Below are 22,763 nucleotides of genomic sequence, written 5' to 3'. Positions count from 1 at the left end.
GTACACTCCCTGGAGTGAGATTCGAATCATATGCTGGCATAAAACTTGGCTTTGTTTAAAAAACTTTGTAGTGCTCTGACTTTCCACCCTTTCCTCAATAAAGTTCCCTTCTCCATAACGTGGTTCTAAATATCTTACCTCGTAGTGACAGGCCTGTAACTTCTGGTTTTGCGGTGTATGTCTCGGAAGAGGCATTAGCTTTGCTGATATTAAAGATTATTAACTTCCTGGAAACATTCTCTAAAGAAGTAACTGCAGTGAAACAGCCTTCCTTCTTCCCCCTTCAAAGGCGGGGGGGGGACACGACTTATTTCTGATCTGAATCTGCCTAGGCACAGCTCTTTAAAGTAGGGTGGTTTGCTTGCCTCTTGTCTAGCAGACCTGCTTTCAGTTTTATTCTGCAAGCAGGCACTACAAATAAATGAAACCAGTCCAAGAAATGTCTGATAAGCTAGTTAACAAAGTCTGTCTGCTTAATCTGTCTAGAAACAGCCTCCTTGGCTCTTCTGAATCTTAGTGGGGAAGAGACGATATTACGCTACTTGGTAGAAGCTGTAAAAGGATATGGAAGGAGATTTCTAAGTGCTTTCAGTGTTGGCCAGGTATGCTCCAGTGTTTTGGTGTCCAGCTAAGCTCTGAAAGCACTAATGAGCCAGAATGCTGACTGGTGGGAGGGCATCTAGGAGGCTTTTGTATCAAACTGCCATTCCTGCAAATGGGATTCCTTCAAGATTCTTCAGTGAATGGAACAGAGCATAAAATGTCTTGCTAGTGGAGCCCCTTTTAAAGGGCTGCCTTTACTCTTGTCTGTGGGCAATTGCATACAGCTACATCTTTGCTTTAGCCCAAAGCATTTCTAATGCTTCAGTGAAATGAGTCTGCCAGGCTTTCAGTTGCTCATTAAAAGGCCTGAGGGAAGGACCCTATGGGAGTGGCTTCCTTTAATGTCTTTGCTTTTTTAATGTTGGCTTTCCAGTATGCCTTGTCAGGCTTGGCTTCAGCATGGGTGGAGGAGCTGTAATGCTTGTTGTAGCTACCAAATCCTGTGCGTGCCCCGTTGAGTCACAGGGTGAAGTGACTTCTGTACCTGGAAGAGTCTCCTCTCCCCAGGAACCCTGGAAGAGAAATGTGTGCAAGTCTCAGATTTGTTGTTAGTCATGACTTCACTTGCTGTACAAGTAAATACCTTGGCAATGGCTTTCCCAAAAGCCAGTGTTTTTGAAAGGATACATGAGGAATTTGCTGTAGTTCTACTGGTTTTTGTGGTACTCGTTTCTATTCCGGTCTGGAATGGGTTTTTTCTCATTGTACTTGTACAGGTGAGGTGTGCTCTGTTAACAGTAGTGCTGAAGTGTTTCCTGTAACATGATTTTCAGCTTTTTATTCTGTGATGAAAGGGCAAATGGAGGGACTCCACAAATCCAGCACTTGCTCTCTAGTGATTGATTTTAAAGTTAGTCCTCAATCACAAATGGGACTTAAGAATATTGCTTGAAAAGACTGTCTGTCTTTGGGGCTGTCATGCCTTTAAGTGACTTTTAAAAAAGGAATTGTACACTTAAGGTGCTTCAAAATAACATCCTTGGCCCCAAGAGCTTCAACTTCTTTCTGTTCCTCAGTGTGGATCTCAAACCCTATGATGGATGAAAAGGCAGGCTTGATTGCTTCCAGTGATATACTTACTGCCTCTCACTCATTTTGTCTAGCCTGCTAAAAGTGAATCTAGTGTTCTGTATACAGAAAAGGCCAAATGTTTGTCTGTTTATATTAATGCTGACCCATTTAGAGGAGATTCTAGATTAAAATTTGACTGGCTCAACACTGTGGTTATCTGTCCTTTTTCGTAAACAGACAAGTTTATTGGGTCAATGCAAAAAGGGTTTAACAAAACAGAAACAAGGTGACCTCATCCCTGCTTGTAAATAGCAAGGCATTTGTCCTATGTGATTAGAGGCAGAGCTCTCAAATCCATTTCAGTAAGCTAAACCCTTTAAAATTTTAGAGCGGGGTGCTCTGGCTCAGACCCTGCAAATCTGCCCTGGCTGAGACAGGTCTGTTTAGGTCTTCAGAAATACCAGACTCTCAAAGTACCTGAAGTGCCACAGCTGGATCCATAGGGCATGGAGTTTACCAATCTAGTTGTCTTGGACTAGATCATTGCTTAGTTAATCACTGCAGACAGCTGTGCAACTGCAATAGCAGTGCCAGTTTTGTGATAGCTGTACACAGACTGATCTGAGCTTTTAGGTAAAGATCCTGACAAATACATGAACCTCTAGCACATGTTTGTGATGTGTATGTTCAGTGACTGTGTATTTAGACTGTCTAAGAGGGGAAAAATACTAGTTCACAAGTGTCAAAGTATAATCCTGCCTACCAACAGCTGATTTTTCAGAAAAGTAACTCCAAGCTAGTCTGCCTTTTTAAGGTAGCAGCAGGCAAAAACTGGGTATAGAATTATCAAAAAAGATGTGGTATGTTTGTAATCTGAAGATTATGTGGGAGAGAAGACTCTCAGGGAGATACAGCTTAGTTGGATCAGTTATACTGAGTCACTAGTACAAAATGCTAATGACTAATCATGCCCAGTTTTATTTAACAAATTCACTAATGCTGTGAAAGCTGTAAACAGCAAACTAGCTTAAAATCCAGGTGGCAGGAAGGTCTTAGGTGACTTTTGTATCAGTGTCTCTACTGAGTTAAGATGATGCCAGTAGAACTTCTGGGAGTTTTAGCTAGGGAAGACTTGCTGAAGCATCTGTCCTTGAGTCAGTGATTGTTCAGGAACTCAATCCACTCTTCTGCTGATTGTACCTTCTCTGGAGAAGCCATTGCTGTAGTTTGCCTGTTGTCTCCTATGCAGATGGTGGTAGTGTTGTTTGAAAGTCTAAGTATGGACGTGAGGTAACATACTACAGCTGAATGTCATACTTGAACTCTTCGTTGAGACACGTGATGCCAATGTAATCTTCTGATTAGAAGAATAAATGGCTTTTTGTAGCCCACTCCTCGCTCCCTTCTACTGTGAAGCTCAGAATTGGAAAATAAAAGCTTGAGTTGTCCAATATTAAATGTCGTCTCTTTCCTTGCCCTCTGTTCTCCTGCAATGCAGACTGTTATGGTGGCAGAAACTTGCAGCTTTCCAGCATGCTGTTAATCAATAGCTGATGTCAGACTTGTTTTCCTCCAAGGGATTTTGGTGTAGCTGCACTGAGTACGGAAAGTACTTCTGAGGTTTTGTCTTCCTGCTAGGAAGAAGAGTAAGGCTTTGGTATGGCCTGTACTGTTGGTGTATTTTCTGAGTTGGAAGCAGCAGCTGTGGTAGAGAGCAGATGGTTCTGGAGCTTTTTCCTGCAAGCTCCGATTCCCCATTGGTTTGTTATGCCTGTAGGAATCCAGTTCTAATTGTAAATATCGCTTACATTTTTATAGTTACAGGCTGAAAGCTCTCTCTTTTCATTGGCATCATCAAGTTCTTGTAACAAGCGTTGGTGCGTGTGCACTAGTGATAATTAGGTGGCTGTATCTGAGCCTCCTGGTGGCTCTCACCATCTTGTTAAAGTGTGATATGTTGTAATGTCTCAAAAAAGCAAGTGTGGGAACAAGCAGAGACTGTTTACAAGCTTCTATCTGTAGGAGTGAGCTGCCTTGCTAAGCCTGAGTAAAAGTAGCAGGAAACTTCTTTCAGACTGGCTTCACACTTCAGTAACAGTGTAGATATTGCACAAAGTTGAGAACAGTAGCCTGTTACTTCTAGTCTTTCAAATACAAAGGGATTTGAGTAGCTTTTGTAACTGGGGACAATGTCACTGTCTTGCAAAGATGGTAACTGTGTGGTCTTCTGGAATTTCATAGCTTGGCTTTCCTCTGAAGTTGCACTGGTTTTCATTATTGCTTTCTGTCTCTCTCTGCTCATGAAGGTGTATTTGCATACTGCAGATGAATTAGTATGCTGTAGGCAACTGATCTAGTCTGGAATCTGTCCATAGGCAAGAGGTTTGATGCAGATGGATCAGAGTTGAAGCGGTTATGACTGAATAGACAAATCAATTGCAGTGTCTACAATGGGACCTCTGTATAAATTTCTGCTTTTCCCTTCCAGCTGAGAGATGCAGCCTTATCAGTAATAATCAATTTGCTTTTCCTCCCCTCACAGGGTAACTCAGGTAGTACGTGGATCCAGACGGTGGCAATTCTACTGAGGACTGGCAATTACTTCTAGTTTGAAGAAAAAGTGACGTTGGTAAGACTTGACTTGTCAGTTACTTCTTACTTGGGTTACCCATGTGGCTGAGGAACAACCCAGGGAAAAACCTGCCCTTTCAACATGCATGAAATGTCCCTGTAATAACTGCAGCCAGCCATTTGAACCATATGTTCAAAAGAAGCTGGCTCAGTTTAAGAATTTGATTTCAAGCTAGAAGGATATTGTTATATTGTGGATTTTTTAATTCTCTCTCCTGCCCCACTTCCTTTACTCTGAAGCCCTTGAAAGACTATAGATATTAATCTAATCCTGCTTCAGCTGCAGAACTACAGTGAATTAAAAGAAATGCTGAACTCACTGGTACATAAAGTGACCACCTTAAATACATGCAAGAGTTAGTACCAGTATTCTCATGGAGTTGCAAAATTCAGGCTGAGGAGCTAACACAGTAGTTCTTTCAAGTTCTCCTTTTTGAGCCTGGCTTGTATGCCTGGGAAGAAACACACATCTAAAGCTGCTGATGTGCTTTTATAGCCTGGCTTTTCACTCAGCTGCTATTTGAGCTGGATAGTCTTGGCCAAGATCCTGAAAGTATTGACTGGCTGTAGACTGTAGGGTTTGACACCTGAGACACTGTTGCAATTCTAGTGCAGCACTGATTAGGAATAAATCTCCTTCCCAACTGATCATCCAGTTTCTATTTCTTGTGGTGGTCAGTGTGTTTAGAGCAATACAAAATAAACTTCCTTTCATCTTAAAAGTTGCTAGTCTGAGTTGATATGGTAGGATTTTTGTAGCAGTGTTAACTGAAAATTTAGTTGGTTAGCACAGTCTTATATTTAACATGGCAATTGATATTCCTATCCAACAGTATATTGCAAAAAGCTTTAATATTGTTTTTTATCTCCAGGCTCAAAATGAGTGCAATGTTGGAAACCCCTGAGCTGCCGGCGGTGTTTGACGGGGTAAAGCTAGCTGCAGTTGCTGCTGTTCTGTATGTTATTGTTCGCTGCTTGAATTTAAAAAGCCCAACTGCCCCTCCTGAACTCATTTACCAGGACTCTGCTTTGGCCCGCTTTCTACTCAAATCCTGCCCACTTTTGACCAAAGAGTAAGTAGTATATTTTTTCCACGTTGACCTGTGTTATAGGGAGAAGAGCTGCACTTCGTCTGCATAGTGTGTTTCTTAAACCTGGGTGCAAATGAATGTCAGGGTCTTCTCTTCATAAAATAAACCTGTTCCAAGTCAAGCATTTCATTATTGTTAGTGTCCCAGGTACCTGTGTTTAGGATCAAGCCTTATTGTGCAGGGCTCTCCATGGATGTATGGAAATAGTCATCCCTGCCCCTCTGTATAGTAGCTGTATGCTGATATTGTACTATACCAGTACTATATAGCCTATTGTCTCTGGAAATGGGGGAGAGATGGATGCAGTCAGCACTTGTTCCTGTTCATGTACTCCCCTTTCTATTAGGGAAGAAATCTGCCAGGGCTCACAGGAAGGAAACGTTTTCATGGCGTGTCTGTGTGCTTATAATGAATACAGGAATGTCTATTAGTTTAAAAGTGCCTACTCTTATTTGAAGTGCCTTAAGTTGATTGAAGACTAATGAAATTTATTACTGGATAGAGCACATCATCACAACTAGTTTAATAAAGTAATGACATACTGGCCAGCTCTAAGCTTGTTGAATCCCCTTTCAAATTGACCTTATGTCAACTGTGTATTTGAGAACAGGCTGATCCTTGACCTTCCATTGTAGGACCTCCAGAATCAGTGCAGCTGCCCTTGCCTTCACCAATAATGTGAAGCATTTAGTACAATTTTGTGAGGCTTTGGAGGTACAAGGACTTTGATTACAGTATTTCTCTTCTGCAATCACTTTGAAAACTTGCAAGTCCTATTTAGAAGCCCTAAATACATCAATTGTCTAGTCAGCACTGAGTGCAGCTGCATGAACCTTCCTTTTGGGTCTCAAAAGTCAAGCTGACTTAATGATAGTCATTCTAGGGGTGATGAGAGGCTTTTAGCAGTGCTGTGCTAGGTGCCTTGATTACATAAGGTGCAAGATCTTAGGCCATAGGATCGGTAAAGTCTTAGAGGAAACAAAGTATTATCCAGCCCAAAGAGGGTTCCTTGATGCACTCTGAGTTTGGTAGTAACATAAGCGTGTGTTGAAGCTGAGCACTGAAATTGGATTCTTGATTATGGCTAGTGCCTTAACTGCAAAGCAGTTGCTTCCCTAAAAAATACCAGGTAACTAGAACCTCCTTAGTGTATCTTAGACACTTGTCATCTCAGTGTTGGCACTCCAGATTGACATGTCCCTAGTCACCAAAAGAGCAAGCACGAAGCTGTGCTGATTATCAGTCTGGAAGACACATTAGTATCAGGCTAATCTTTGGAAACAGATTGTAAGCTAATTCAGAGTCTGTTTTACTCCTCTTTCGGCTCTGTTCTTGTGGCACGAGCTCCTAGCACTACTGTATTAGAGGCATGTTTTGGACCTTCACTTGGAGAACAAAGCATTCCTAAAGGAGTGAAAACGCAGAACATATCTAAAAATTGCAGTACGTCTGTTGTGCATTAATTGCAGGAGTGAAGAGCTGCTTGCAGAACCCTGGTGTTGTGTTAATAGTGTGCAATCTCAGGTTGTTTGCTTTCTCTGGATCACCTTAGAGCTCAGGCTTGCTAACTTCTCTGAAAACTGTAGCAGTGATTTCCAACACAAGGTTCTTAGGCAGAACATTGCCTCAAAGGCTTGTGTGACCCCAGTAAACAAACTGAGCTGAAACAAACTAGAACAATATGTGTCATAGGTAGTTGTTCAGTCTTGTTACCTGGATGCCTGTGTTATGGGAGACAGGAATATAATTGCTGTTGGGGGTTGAAAGGGCTTACAGGAAAGACAACTCTGTAAGATGATGTATGTGTGATTTTTTTTTTTGCTATTCTATTGATATCACAGACTTTTGCAAATACAGAAATTTAAAAAAAAATTCAAAGAAATCCTGTCTTCAGGCATGAAAGTCACCTGGAGACTAAAGGGGAACAAATATATTTAAATTCCTGCAATTATGCATGAAATAGTTTGTAGGACTAATTAGCAAAAAGCTATGTGGAAACAGCTCATGCCATGCTCCACTGAAAAATCTTGTAAGGCTTTGATTACTTGATAATTATTCAGAGTGTTAGGAAAGCTGATTAAGCAGCTCTTTTCAAATTCTACTGTGAAAGCAAAATAAGTAGCCCAGCAATCCCTTCTGTAATATCAGTACTGGGTTTGTTGTAAGATCTGTTATAAGACCAGTTCTTCTGTACAGCTGTGACCTGGCTTTCAGACCTGGTTTCTTCAGCTCCCTTATGCTTAAGGGAGGAAGGGGCGAGGGTATTGCTGGAAAAAACAGGGTGGCAGGGAGAAAGCAGAAATAAGTGAAGTTATTCTATCTGTGCAGCTATTCAAAATACTTGGAAAAAACACTTTTGGAATTTTTTCCCCTTCGTGGCACCATCCTCACCTATGGCCTTATTCAGTACGTTATAACCGTAGTGTCATTCAGCAAGCCAAGTGGTGGTGGATGAATAATTTAAGAGCTTTGGATAGTAAAACTGCCCAAGATGGCTGCATGCCAGGTACCTTGTACTTGCAGATGTTAGTACTGCTTTTTACAATTCTCTAAACCGCTAGAAGCTTTCTACATATCGATCAAACACTGGTAAGCAATAGACTCTGTCTTCCTAGAGCTCATGTTTTCTTCCCTCTTTTTCCCTTCCTCTACCCCTGTCCAGCTCTGTACTTTGGCTTACGAAGTGGAGTAGCATAATCGGACCCTCTTTCATTCAAAGAACTGCTTCTTGCATGGAAGCTCTTGCAAATCAGCACAGCTATTGGTGCCCTTGAGCACTCGGGCCTAACCCCTGGGTGCAGCTGTCTCCTTTTCCTGTCTTTCAAATTGCTACAGAAAGGCTGCCATCTGCGCTATTATTCCTCTAGAAATGCAGCATTGGCTCTTTGATTCATGAGAACAAATTTGGCCAGTGCTTGCTGTACTGGGCTAGAGATTTTTTGGCTGTTCCCAATTTCTTCTACCATCAAGTGCGTGTGTGTATTTATTCCTGTAGAGGCGTGGCACAAGTGTCATCCTTATCGAAAATAATTATCCTTGCTGTCTTCACACTTTTATCATTAATAAAGGCAAGCTCCTCAAAGGTTGAGGCAAATGACTGTCAAGCCTGTTAGTAAACACTATCAAAGATCCAGCCTAGATCCTTCTCATCCTTTGTTTGCACAGTAACCTATACTGGATAAGCAGGCTGCCTGGTACCAGAAGACTCTTTTGCACTGTCACTGCTTTTCTCCTAGATGCAAGGAGACAAGTAGTCAGAAAAGCTGGCTTCAAGCTTTTCAATGTTCTTTTCCTCCATGTAATAGCAAACAGTGTTTGATTCCTGTCAACTCCTTAGTGTTTTACCCTGGGAGGAATGCTTCCAGGAGAATAATAAATTAGAAGAACAGTGTTACTCCTGAAGCTTTGGCAGGTGAATGTGTTGAGAGGTAGAGAAGAATGGCAGCTCCCTATTGGTAAGTTGAAGCACTGACCTTAGGGAGAGAAGCAGCCTCCGGGGGGGTCTATGTCCTTGCTAGGTGCTCTGCTGTGGCATTGGCAGCAGCCTTGCATTCTCCAGCTCTCATCAGCAAGGAAGATGTGCTGTAACACTTGTGCCCTGTTTTGACTAGAATGCTTCTTGTAGTCACTGAAGATTGAGGGGGGGTGTGATGGGCACTTTGCTAAATAAAAGCTGCCTAAATTGGGAAGGAGGTGGTTTAACCGAGGAGGCCAGCCTGTACTTTTAAGTAGTTCTGACTTCATGCAGTTTCTGTGGGCAGCAAAAACTACTTCTCCACTTATGTTAGTTTCTTTTTCAGAGGTTCAGGGGACATGGAAGCTCTGTAAGCTGCTTTAAAACTTTGCTGTTATGTATTTGCTGTGTCTTCATCACATTGAACAGTCCAGCTGAGGTGATGCAGAAAAAGCTGCTTTCTACATATTTGGGGGGGAGGGGGTTGAACCCCACGGACTTTTAGATGAGCTTTCTTGATTGGAATTCAAATTGCATTCCCTAGCATCAAATAAGGGACAAGGTTCAAACAAGGTTTGACTTGTAAAGCATCCTTTAAATACCTCCAAACTGCTCTGTAAGGGGGGAAAAATAACCTGTTGCCTGTTGTAATGCAGGTGGCAGTTCTCAGGGTGTCCCCTGACATGGACAAATTGTAGGCTCTCTGCTTTCTTGCCATCAGTATCCAATGTACTACAGCACATCAAAGCTGATGTAAGAGTTAACGTTTAAAGTGTTAATCTCCTCAGATGAAATGAAGTAATGCTCCAGAAATAAGCCTGTTGCTGAACTTCCACTTCAGATCTTTGAGGACCTGAATGCTGATGCTTGCAAATAAAAATAGCACAGTTTTCATGTGCTTTGTGTGAGCTGCTTATACAGCTGCTGCTTTCCTAAATTCCTGCATACTGGGTGATGTACGTGCTCTAAAATCATAATCTGCCTGAGAGCCACTAAAACTTAATCTACAATCACATGTTGGAATTGTTTTTAATATTAAAATGCTAGGAGAATGTGAAACACTTAGGAATTCTCTTGTTCTCCAGCACTGTTGTGGACAGCCACCTATCAAGATGTGGGGCTGCGTTGCACAGCTGAAGCACAGCATTTGGAGCTAAAACATGAGCATTTGTGAGCAGATTTATGAAAGTGGCTGTGAATTCACTTAGCCGGTTAAGAATGATGAACTCTGTACTTGTGCTATATAAGTCAGCTTCCATAATAAGTAACTGGCATCCCCAGACCTGTTCTCTTGTCTGCCTTCTGTTGCAGAATCCTGTTACAGGACTGGCTACTGGAAGCCATAACTAACTGCCTCAAATATGTCTTTACTCAGAGTGCCTGATATCTATTGCAGCTGACCAAATCAAAACAGGGAAATGAGTCAGTTGAAAGCCTCTGGGTCTGGAGCAAACTGGGAAGCCATTTTTGTTTCACAGAAACTGAGATTTTTATTTCCAGTACAACACAACTTTGCCTTCGGATCTCCTATATTATCAGTACTTGCTTGTCTGTGCTTTTGTGGTACATCATCCTTGTCCTTGTATAGACATGCATATACCTCTTTGACAAGAGGTCTTCCTGACTGCTGTTCACCACCCAGCTGGCTGCTCAGCTCCTGTCATCTCTAAACCGCTATTGCAGAACATTGGAAACACTGCTTATAGACATGGTGTCTGTGCCTGGGCTCTTGTACATCTGTGAACAGCTTTGCTGGAACAGGGCACACAGAGGGAATGCATAGTGAATCATCTCCATACAGTGAAACTTGCTGTACTGGGATAATCTCTACACTACAACGCTTTTCAAAACCACTTTCGTTTATAGCAGGCATTATAGAGAGGTTGAAGTCTGTCATGTCCTTGAACACTTTCCCTGTTTCTACTTAATATCAATGCCAGAGGGAAGACACCTGCTTTTATGAGTGGGTCCTTGTTTCCTTGAACACTTTCCCTGTTTCTACTTAATATCAATGCCAGAGGGAAGACACCTGCTTTTATGAGTGAGGGGTCCTTGTTTGGAACACATGGTTACATGGTTAAATTTAGCAGTAGTGATAGCTTTAGCATAAAATCTAAAGAGCAATGCTTGAATGCTCCTTAAACTGGATACTACTTAGTTGCTCAGTCTGCATGATATCTAGCTCATGTTTTCCATGTGTCACACCCTGCTAAGCTTGTTTTGTTAAGGTAAGCTGTAAGAAAAATAGACTCAGTACATGTTCTTCTGCCTGCAGGATGATTGTTCCAGAGGAGCGTCTCTTTTCAGCTGTTTGCCGTGAGGACTGTTGGCTTCATTGCAAAACAATCTGTGCTAGCTATTGCTATCAGCACTGGATAGTTAGGTTTTCAGCTGGATTGAGTATGAAAATGTCTCTGGAATTGTTTTCCACATAATATGGCTTAAATAAAATTTAGTTTATCTGATCTGCACTTTCAGAGGGTGAGGACTCTTGCATAATTCCTGGCTAGTTTTTTGCCTTACCAGTGTGGTAGTATGCACCTTCGTGACTGATGTGTTCTTTCTATGCCCTCATCTTTGTATGGTTTTAGTAAAAGCAAGCTGAAAGTCCACACAAACCCTGGATAAAAAGATGTCTTGTCCTTCAGTCCTGTACAGTCTTGCACTATTATGCTCAGTACTTGGTCTTGGAAGTTCTTGTAGACTTTATCTCAAAAATGTAGATAGAAGTCACTCATAGGAAGACTTTCAAAAACAGATTTGTCCATTGCCAAAATGTAGGGTCAACAAATAGTCTGACAGACAGGTCACGTGCCCAATTCTGCTATAGATTATAAGGATGCTTTGCAAAGTCAAACTTGGCCATCAGCTGAGGACAGCTTTTACTGGAATGCAGTGATACAGAGGCATCACTTTGTTAATGTCAAGGTTTTATAAGGCTTTGTAGTAGGGTTAGATTGGCAACTTGTCTTGGTAAATTAAAGTCTAATATCTTTAACAGCTGCTTGCTTTTGCATCAGTCTGGTAAGATGAGTTTTAATCTGTCTCAGTTTTCACTGATTATGCAAGATCTGCACAATCTGGGCAACTTCTTTCCCCTTCCCTGTTGAAGTCTTGTGATGTTCAGTCTCCTGGAGCCTGGATACTTAAGGGATTTTAGGATATCTATCTCACCATAAGCCTATTGCTTAAAGGCTGATGGGCAGTAGTAAAAGAAAAGATAGGTGAGATAACAAGCTGCTGCTCTAACACTTGCATGTATTTCAGAGCTTTATTTTTAAGTGCAAACTGCAGAAATATACTTAACATGCTTAAGTATGACTAAGTGGGAGTAACAAATCTCTGCATCAGAGTACTGTCCTAAGCATATTATTCATGCTGGAACTTGACCTTTGAATATTTATCTAGAAGAGTGTAGTTACATGTTGAGTGACTAACACTAGCACATCTTTGCTGCAGGCAGTGCGATGCTTAAACAACTGGCTGGAGTTAATGTAAAAGATAAGCTAAGCATTTTACTTGCTTGGTCCATAGGGTGCTCAGAAACACTAGCTTGTGCACTCTGAAAGGAGCAAGCAGTGAATGCACCCTTGTCCATAGGACTTCACACAGTTTTAGCCTTCGGATGGAAATGTGGAACCCATAGGTAGCATTTGTCCATCATTACAGATGGAGTTACGGGGATTCCTGCCTTGGTTTTAGTCTTTCCTTTAATGAAGAACATCTCAGTGAAACTGCATGTGCTGTTTGCCTATGTAAAAGCAGTGTAAAGGTTTGACTTATTGAAGATCAGTACTTCAGGTAACTTCTAGTTGGGTTATTTGAAGGCAGGTTTGAGGTTTTTTCCCCAAAGAAACCAGCTGTGATTTGAGGAGGCAGGATGTGGTAAGTAGTATGCTCTTGGTAAGCAGTATGCTTGAAGCCATTTGTCTTCATTTAAACTCCAGCGGTAGTGGTGAGGCTTTGAAGACTCTTCTAATTTCCTTTCTGACAGCATCCTGTGGTATGTGCTGCTGCAGCTGCTGCATCTATTCCACTGGATGACTGTAACTTATAGCTGGAAGCTGAACTGTAGCTAAACATGAGGAAAGGATTGGTGCTTGCAGAGATCCTTGATTTTTTTTTCATCAAGGTGGTAGCAGTAATCAGTCACAGCTGTAGAACTTGGCTGTTGTAGCTGGAGAAATTGCTTTCCTGTTAGCCCTATGGGGTAAGACTTAAGGTTTTACCTGGGATAATCTTTGATTTGAAAAGCGCTGTATAGGAGCAGAATCACCAAAACTTTCCAATGCATGTGCTTAACCTAGGATGAGAAACCATGCAACAATGTTGACGTCTGAATCTCCTAAAAGAGCTGCAAATTCTTATTATAGGTTGTATTTGACAGCTCTCCTCAAAAAAAAAAAAAGATGCTAGCAAAATCCATCTGCAAAGGACTTCTGTGAAAGAAGACAAAAAGCCAAGTCAAGCACTGTTTAGTGTGGGGTATGGCTACTGACCTGAACTGGTCGTAAAGTAAATGACTGGGGTGAAGTTAGCTGCTTTTTCTTATGCTAGAAGAGCAGCGTCTTTTCCATTTGGCGTTGTAGTTGCTGTTCAAAGCCTTCTGCAGTGAGCTGTATGTGACTTGAGCAGAACCATCTGTAGTTCTTGTGCAGCCTCGTTTACGTTGACTGCACTATCCTGATGGATATTTACTTTGAATTGTGAGAATGAATCCGATGACTACTTTCCATCTCTACCAGCAATTGCAGAGGATGAGCTTGTACAGTCCCCATCACTGCTGGGAATCTGTGCACAGCTGGCGTGCTGCACATTGTGCCTGGCAAGACCCACCTGTAGTGCATATCTCCCAGTGCAAAGATACTGGGCTGATAAAAGACAGATAGTGCTACTAGCCTCATGCAGATTCTTTGAAAAGCTTTATAGTTGAGTGATCAAATTCAAGATGCACTGAGGGCCAATTTACAAGGTTACAAGCATCAGTTGGCAGCTTTTGTAGCTTTTATTGAAGTGGTATCTACTTCTACAGGAATCTATTTTGGGTCTCTGGGAATTACACTTGCAAAAACTGAGTGAAACTGTACAATGAGCTACTGTGTTGTGCTGTCTGTAAGAAGCCGCCCTCATGGATGAGGAAAGAGAACAGGGACAAAGTGTACTGCTGCTCTTGTCTTGTTAAACAAGCCTAGATAGTTCTTATTTTTATAGGAGGCTTTTTTTTTGAGGAGTGCATAGGGGGAATGGGGAGTTGCGGATACAACACATAAGAGCTGGCATGGGGAAGAAGGTCCAGCTGTGTGAGTAGGTAGTGTCAGAGTGCAAAGAAGGCAAGGTTTCTGTCGCATTCTAGTGGATTATGGGCTTAAGTAGTAAATCCGAGCCCCGAGCTGCCTAGTTCTCTGTGAACAGAGGAAAACATGAAAGAATAGGCTGCTTTATATGGTCTCAAGCAGTAAAGGGAATAATTGCAGGAAGCCCAAAAAAACCAAGATGGGGAGGGAGTTGCTAATTTCGCAGGATCCAAGGTGGTGTCAGCAGCTCTCAAGCTTCTTCTGGGTACCCTGCTCTGTGTAGCAGGGACCACAGCTCCTTAACTGGAAGCATGTCCCCTGGGACTGCTATTCTCCTAAACAAATAAATCATTCATGCTTTCCTGTTGAGAACCGATGTAACTATCTTTTTCAAGGCATTGGCTTAGTCTGTCCTTTGCAGAGTGGCCAGGTGACTGCCCCACCACCACCACGTGGGCAACAGTACGTCTCCTATTAAACCACTTGCAGCTCTGCTTGTACCAACAAAACTGATAACTAAGCCTTTAACCCCTTTCAGCTAGTAGCTGTGTTTTCCCCATGTCTTTTTTGAGGGCCAGTAAGCTAGGAAAAGAAAGACAGTCTGCTTTGTCATCTAGTTTTAATATGCCCTTGATAAACAAATGTAACTGGTGAGTCCCCCCTCATATTGAAAAGGATTTACTATTCAGTGGAGCTGGGTTGGCCAATTATGACAGGTCCTTTTAAAACTGTCCCAGCTTTACCTGACTCTGCTTGAGAGGAAAAATCCCCCTGTACCGTGCTTTTCACTTAACTGAGAAAAGCAGTTCTGTGTAAAATCATCCCAACCATCAAGTCTTGGGGCTTTTGGTCTTCTAGAACTTGCTGTCAATCCTGTCGCTTCTGCCACTGGCTTGTACAATCAAGCGCTTACACAAGTTCATGTGGCTCAACCCAGCAGGCTTCAGTGTTTCAATTAAAACAGATTTACAACATTTTACAGGTTTTGAAGGTCAGTTTGGTTGGCTAGCAACATGCTGTCCCAATCTCACTGAGGCACAAGGCCTCTGTGTATTTGGTGAGAAGCATTTGTGCATGTAATGTTTCGATATAGAGGAATGTCTGGATTTTGGCTTCTGCTGCTATCAGTGCTGATTTGTCAGCTTTGAGAGCATATCAGTCTCTCTTCTTGTGTAAGGCTGCAAAGATCAGTGCTGCCAGTTCAGTCACAGCAAAAACAATTTCATATTTGATACTATATTTGGTAGCGAGGGGGGGATTTGTTATGGGAGTGCTTATGTGTTCTCAAAGGCTTGTTAACACAGCAGGGATACGCCATTAAATTACTGCCTCTTTCAGGTACATTCCACCCCTGATCTGGGGAAAGAGTGGACATATCCAAACTGCCCTTTATGGAAAAATGGGGAGAGTGAGATCACCACATCCATATGGACTTCGCAAGTACCTCACGATGTCAGATGGAGCAACAGCCACCTTTGATCTCTTTGACCCGCAGTCGGAGCACTGCATTGGAGGTCAGTCAAACAGCTGCTGGCTGCATATAGCTGCTAACCTTAATTCTGTGCTCTGGGACATGGATTAGGACACTGCTACTTGATTTAGCAGAAAGGGTAGATGTTAATTCTGGTGATGGAAGGGGGCTGCTAAGCAATACTAACCAATGTGCGGAGGCTCTGAGGCCATCTTGCTGTATACCTATGTCTCAGACAGCAGGAGAGACCCTACTAGACTAATTAACTGTTTGTGGCAAGAGGTGGGAGTTAAAGAACAGAAGAAATGTTCCATAACCTGTGATTCGTGTGAGAGGCTGGCAAAGAGAATCTGGTGGTAAGCTTTGTTTGGAGTGCCCTTTGCCCATTAAGGCTGTGGGATCATGGAACAGAGACTAGCTGCATGAGGTTCTTCATAGCCTGGTGTGTATGGAAAAGAACCTAGACTTTATCTCCCCCTTAGAAACAGACTCTTGGTAGTCTTTACTAACAATAGGTGTTTCAAGATCTGCATGAAAACAAACTCCGTGTGCACAGGATATGAAGGAGTCCAGAAATGAAGAGAACTCCATGAAAAAGTAGAAAATCATGGTGATTCCTTCCAACATTATGTATGTATATTCAGAGTGAATGCATCATGGTGATTCCTTCCAACATTATGTATATTCAGAGTGAATGTCATCTTTCAAACTCACTGTTATTGCTAGTAACAGCAACACTTAAAACTGAGTTACTGTGGCTTGACTTAAGTACAATTTACCCCTGCAGTAGCTGATTTCATTGTAAGCCCATGACTCCCATTTGGCCTTCAGAAAAAGCAGAGTTCTCTTCTTAACTGTCAGTGTTGAGGTCCTCATGGTATAATGCTGCACTAGAACAGTTACTGTTATCTTTATCACTGAAAAGAATCTGAGCATGCTTTCCCAAAGAGGCAAAAATTCAGTGGCTAGAGCTGCTAAGTGTTGAAGCTTTGCATGTAAGAGTCTGACAGCATATTCGCTTCGAATTAGCTAATTCTGAATGTAATTTGCTGTGCTTACTTGAATTACAATACTTCCTTAGTTGATTAAATGATATCTTGTTAAACTAGTGAATAGTGTCAGCAGATCAAATATCATTAGATTAGCCACAAAGCAGATGATGGCTAATGTCAGCCAATCAGAATGTCTGTACTTAGCAAAGCTCATTTTGAAGATCTGTGTTACACCCAACTCTGGAAGGGAAATGAGGGGGAAAATAGCATAGCCAGTCTACTCAGTGCATGAACGGGCAGTGGGCTCCAGAGCTTCCACACACTTAGCAGTCACAACAGCCTGTCAGAAGGCAGAACATGTGTAATGTCAAAAACATCCTTCAAAGAGAAGAATTTACTCTTGGTCTCTAGGCAGTGCCTGCAGAACTGTTTGGGTAGCTTTCCCTGAAGTTAGAAAACTGTTCATCTCCTGTAACATGAATTACTCTTTCACATCTGTAGCACTAGAGCCACTAGTCTCCTGTCCAATACTGGATTTTTGGCAGACTAGTAGGATTTTTAGCTTGCTTCTTGTAGATGGTTTCCCACGGATCTGAAATGGAAACCTTCTGAATCTCTTAATTTGCATGAAGTGACATTTACTTAACTTCCCTCTCTTTCTGTGCACAGAGGATGTCACGATGGTAATCTGCCCTGGGATTGCTAACCACAGTGAAAAGCAGTATATCCGCACTTTTGTTGACTATGCGCAAAAAAATGGGTACAGATGTGCTGTCCTGAATCACTTGGGAGCCCTACCAAATATTGAGCTCACTTCTCCGCGAATGTTCACATACGGTAGGTACTTTATGGCAACTGGGGACTTACTTTCAAGCTTGTGGAATTTCTAGGGCTTGATCAGCTTCCTTCAGCATAACACAACTGCCATATCTGAATAAGGATAATAATTTTGTACTGTTTCTTGGGAAATAAACTGAAGTTACATGTGAGGAGGAGGGGAGGCTAATACTGGGATTCACTCTTCCTTGTCTCTTCTCCCAGCTCTTACATGTGTATCCTAATCAAGGAGGCAGTCTTCTGAAAAGAAAACTTTTGAAAGAAGCTCTTGTGGCTACTAAGACTGCTCAAATGACTTTAGAGATGCTGAAATGTCAGTTTAGTGGAATGTGAAACAAACCTGGCTCTGAAGGATAAACGCTACTTCTGAGGCTTTGTAAAATGTAATATGAGCGGAGTTTGTACCAGCCTATCCAGAAAGTACATTTCTATCCTAGGAGGGACACGTGAGGATTGGTCCCTGGATGTAACACAAATGTCAAGGAACAGCAACAATTCTACAGTATGACAGTAAAGCTACAGAAGTGGTAGTGCTTAACGGCCATGATTTTGTGCTTTCACCTTGAGTATAAGGAAATCTTTCTTAACCTAGAAATTAAAACGAATAGAGGATTTGGAACTGTTACGGGTGACTCCAGCTATTCTTAACTGCCCTGCTAGTGAGTAACATGATCTCTCTAGAATGTGGCCTTCTTGCCTGTGACCTCATCCGCTTGTTCCTGAGTTCTCTTGAGCCCTCATGTCCCTCTTTACTGCAAACATCTATAGGTACATTATGTCAGGAGTCAATTGTGGGTTTACCAGACTGGTGTTAGGTTTTTTTCTTTTTTTAAAGATAACTAAGATACTTACTGCTAAGTTTAGATTAACAGTTTGAATGTTTATCTTGAACAGTTGAGTTAACAAGATAGAAATATTGTGCTTTGTGATTCTGGGTCTGGCAGGCAAATAGGCTGTAATGCTTTTGTTGCTTGTTTTATAGTTACTAAATCTACTCCTCAGTGGAAAACACTTCAGGAATACAAAGTACCTCAATTTGTATTGAGGACCTAGGCTGTTAATGGCTTCAAGCCTACCATGTCTTGGAAACTAAGCTTGGCCTCCTTAAAGCATTTGCTTTTTTGATAAAAGTTGAGAGCTTTCTTCATGGAGCTTTGCTTTAGACCTTAGGGAGTTATTCTGTAGTGCATCTCTCGAGACATACCTTTCTGAGTCTTTTATAGCCTTGGAAAGGGCAGGAAGCACTTCCTTTAAGACAGTAAATCACTTGGCAGTTGCTTGTTAAGTGGAGTGCCAGCAAGACCATGAGCAGACTTTACTCTGCCTCCAGCCCAAATATCCTAGTGTCCTCCCAGCTTTTGCTGGATTCCTGACATATTTGTTGAGGAGCAAGTAGCCTAAGTTTCAGATGTAAAGGCTGGAGGGTTCAGTGCATCAAGCTTGACCTGTTGCTATTCTAGTTTTGGATTTCTGAAATAGTTGCCGGCTGCCCTCAAATCATGAAGGTCAAACACTAAAGTCTTTTGACTGCTGGCTTCTTCCAGAGGAAACTAGAGCAATGCAGCATTTGTCATCTTGAGGAAAATTGCTCACTAAGAATGTTCACAAGGAAGTGCCCAAGCCCTGCTGAAATGCTCAGCCAGAAGCCTGCTGTTTCACTGAAGTAAACGCAAACCCTGGTGCTCGGTCTACTCCAGAGCTAGCCAAAACCTGTGTCTGATGTCTAGCAAGGATGTTACAGTTGGGGTGGGGACACAGTGGAGCACTGTTAGTTTGGCACAGGGTAGAATCCCAACTCTTAGGATTATCTTCCTGGACAAGTTCCACAGGATAGAGCTGAGATTCTGACTCTAGACAGGAATAAACACTGGAGTTTTATTTCTGTTGTTCATGTGGTGTCTCCTGTGTGGTTTGCAGTCTTAAATCCAATGGGAAGGTTAACAAAGTGCATAGGCTGATGATACCAGTGTACTAATGCCATCGGTTTTGCAGCTGCTTCTCTTCATGTTTCCTTTTCCCAAACTCAAAGGCAGGAGAAACAGCTGTAGGTACTCAGATGTTGCACATGTGGAGGCCTTCAAGTCTGTCAAACAATCTGAGGACCCTAGTACTGCCAGAGGCTGGATCCCTCAGTGCCTGCAGCCTGTGGGATGCAAGTGGGTGTTAGCTGAGAGCAGAACAGATCTGTATAGAGGCACTTACCTCTTCTCTTGAAGAGGGGATAACCATACATCTTCTAGGAAGCTGCAGTATCGTTTCCTCTTCAGTGGTTAAGAAGGGCTAGCTGCCTCTGCTTAAACCCTTCCTTCTGATTCCAGAGAACACCTGCGTAGTCAGGCTCTGCAACAGTCCACTGAGCTCTGTCCTGACAAGCCAACTCTGCATTTCCATCACCTCCCTGCATCAGCATGGATTTAAGGGTCCATGGCAGCCTTGCTAAAAGCAAAGGAGCAAGCTGCCTTCCAGACGCCCCACTTAAGTTCAGAAGTGGCAAACTGCCTAAGGAAGGTAATGACGTGCACTGTTCTTAGATAGTAATGTCAAGGCCAGAGTTGTTGGACTCTGCTTTTTAAGCTGCTTTAGAAAGAAGAGTTGGGATTGTCAGATTAGCTGTTGCCATGATTTTTCAGCAAGTTAATTTCATCTTACTTTGGCACTCTGTCAGAATTAGACATGAGCTAAGGTCCACAGGACTCGTAAAACAGATACATGAACACATGTGCGAATCAGAGCTCTTAAAACCTTGAGGTTATTGAAAAGTCAGAAAGGGTAAGGAGCTGAACTTAAAGCATGCAACTGAAGCTTGAAGTGGGAATCTAGGTATGTTAGATGATTCTTGACTTTGTCCTTATTTTTAGGTTGTACCTGGGAATTTGGTGCCATGGTTAATTACATCAAGAAGACCTACCCTCAGACCCAGCTGGTTGTTGTGGGCTTCAGCCTGGGTGGAAACATTGTGTGCAAATACCTGGGAGAGAGCCAGGCCAACCAGGAGCGAGTCCTGTGCTGCGTCAGCGTGTGCCAGGGGTACAGCGCACTGAGGTACGTCTAGAGACTTCTCCATGACGGTCTTTTCTGGGGGTGCAGCAGGGGGCAGATCTTTGGCAAGGATGCGTGTGGAAGGACAAGGTGAAGAGCGTGTTGCTTCTCTTGCATTGAACCCATCTGACAGGCCGCGGTGTGTGGGATGCTGCCCTCCTGAAGGAGCAGCCAAAGCTGCTTTGATTTTGCAGCACAAATAAGCTTTCTGTCAACAATGCAAATAAGTTTTCTGTACCTGGACAGGTACATGCTGGCAGCTTCTGGTCTGTGTGAGTGAGCTGGCCTAACTCAGTGTCATGGCAGAATTGCCATGCGTCCTAAGAAGAGGCATTCCCCGTGCAGTCCTGGTGTAATTAACCAGGCAGGCTGGGCAACACAACAGACTGCTGAGATGATGCCAGGTTTGTGAGAAATAGTTTACACTTTCTCATCACTTCCTGAGAAGGATTCGTTGATTCATAATAGCTTTTCTGGCTTCAGTGTGCAGTTTCATCTGGCAGATCTTACCTAGGGAGACTGGAAAGAGACACACACAGCTCATACGCTGTCAGTCCATGCTCCCCTCTTAGCGTGTATCACTGAAACAGTGCTGTGGGCTGATGAGGAGATGAAGAGGCATTTGCAACTGTTACACAATTTGGAAGGTGGGAAGGAGAAGGCTTATAGCCCTAAAGTCTGCCTAAAATGTTAACCTGTGGTTCCCTGTCTGGAAGCCAAGGCTGTAGCACTTCGAGAGCTGTAACGGCTCCACCTAGTGCTAACACTTGCATTTACTTATGGAGGATCTGGGTACAGCACTGCTGCTTGAAAACTGGTGGCTCAACTAATGTGCAGTAATTTTCCATGTATGCACAGTTAATGAAGATTAAAGCAGTGTAACTGGCTAAGCTACTGCTTTCAGTTTTTACTGTGTACATATGGACAACTACTAAGGTGTAGCTGTCTTTACAGTAATTTAACTGCACTTTTGAGACCTGAGACTATTTGAAAGGCAAAAGGGGCTGTTTGAGACTAGGGTATTTGGGTCAAGATCCTTTGGGCAGATAAAAAATGGTGAAACTATGGCAGCCCTGTGAGGGGCTTGCTATGGAATTTGGCCTCCCAGCCTGGTCATGGTAGCTGGAGCTCTCTTGGTGCTGCTGATGCTTTGCCTGTACAGGGACCAGTCTGATAGTCAGCAGTCTGAAGACACCTTTTATGAGTTAAGCTTTTACAGGTGAAAGTAAGAAGCTTTTCTGGAAGCATTAAGATGTGACTGAAAGCTTGACATGCACTTCAGTAATATTCCAGCATACCTAATCCCTTTTGAGATCAGATGTGACTACTGCTAAAAGAATGTGTAATCTACTACTAGGTCCCCATGAGTTCCCACCCTTAAAATCTGAACAGATGCTTTCAGAAACAGTTTTTCTGTTTTGTTTCAAGTAAAACGTTCTTAATTGTCTTGGGGTTCTGGCATGGAGCACAGAGCATCCTTTTGAAGCCAGCTCCTCAATTGCAGCCATCAGACAGGGTTTGTGAGGATTACATCTGGCTGCGGTCCACTTGGTTCATCTTCTGCGGTTATGCAACACTGTATTTCTGGTCTCCAAAATGATGATGTGAGTAACGCTGTTCCCTAAGCCGATTTCTGTAGTAGTATGTCATGATGTACTGGTAGAATAGCAGGGCAAGGACAACCTGTTTAACCATATTGCACTTGGATAGTCATGTGGAAAAATAACAGCTGCTTGTCTGACTTTAATGCAAGTCTTCAGTGGGTTGTGTGGATTATTGAGCTCTGGACTCCACCTGCTGGGTAAACATCTACTAGCAAATCTCCAGTCACAAAACATCTGCTGTGCATTACTGGGCAATCAGAGGAAGGCTTTTCAGATCTTGTCTCCCTACCTAACATCTACTTCTGTTTTAAATGCTAATCAGCTGAAGAGCTAGGGGAAAGCAACATCAGTAAATATCTACCAAGCAAAAGACAGGATAGGGGGGGCCTTGTGCCCCTGGTTATAGAAGTGGGAGGGAGGAGGTACAAAGCACCTCCAGGTGGAATGGTTAAGCCTTAGCCTTCCTGGGCTTGGTCTGGTAGGTTAAAATAACTGGCCTCATCCCTCTGGGCTACATGAAAGTGGATTACCCAGGTAGACATGACCAGTTAGTTTACAATTCCATTTTCTTTTTTTTATTAGCTTGTACAGCCTTTGTCCCCCAAATAAGTATAGGAATTGAAGGAAGGAAGTGGTGGTGAGCAAGGCAAAGCAGGAATCTGGAATATGAAAGCCTTTCCAGAGCATTAAGCGTGAGTCCCATAGATGGGCATCATAAAGTAGCAGCAATACTAGG

At 42.7% G+C, this 22,763-nt stretch overlaps 1 protein-coding gene across 4 annotated transcripts in view; it reads left to right on the top strand.

Moving 5' to 3' along the window:
* ABHD2 (abhydrolase domain containing 2) overlaps positions 1-22,763 on the top strand; it is a 41,657-nt gene that overhangs the window by 5,681 nt on the left and 13,213 nt on the right. For all 4 annotated transcript variants that reach the window (XM_009276569.2, XM_009276566.2, XM_009276567.2 and 1 more), the window contains exons 2-6: positions 4,157-4,243; positions 5,118-5,318; positions 15,423-15,598; positions 17,217-17,384; positions 20,243-20,426. In XM_009276569.2, the coding sequence (XP_009274844.1) occupies positions 5,125-5,318; positions 15,423-15,598; positions 17,217-17,384; positions 20,243-20,426 (722 nt within the window). In that variant the 5' untranslated portion in view covers positions 4,157-4,243; positions 5,118-5,124. The remainder of the gene's footprint in view (positions 1-4,156; positions 4,244-5,117; positions 5,319-15,422; positions 15,599-17,216; positions 17,385-20,242; positions 20,427-22,763) is intronic.

This window comes from Aptenodytes forsteri, unplaced genomic scaffold (genome assembly GCF_000699145.1).
Source record: "Aptenodytes forsteri isolate BGI_AS27 unplaced genomic scaffold, ASM69914v1 Scaffold1, whole genome shotgun sequence".
NCBI classification, from domain to species: Eukaryota; Metazoa; Chordata; class Aves; order Sphenisciformes; family Spheniscidae; genus Aptenodytes; species Aptenodytes forsteri.
This window is presented reverse-complemented; position numbering and strand designations above follow the sequence as displayed.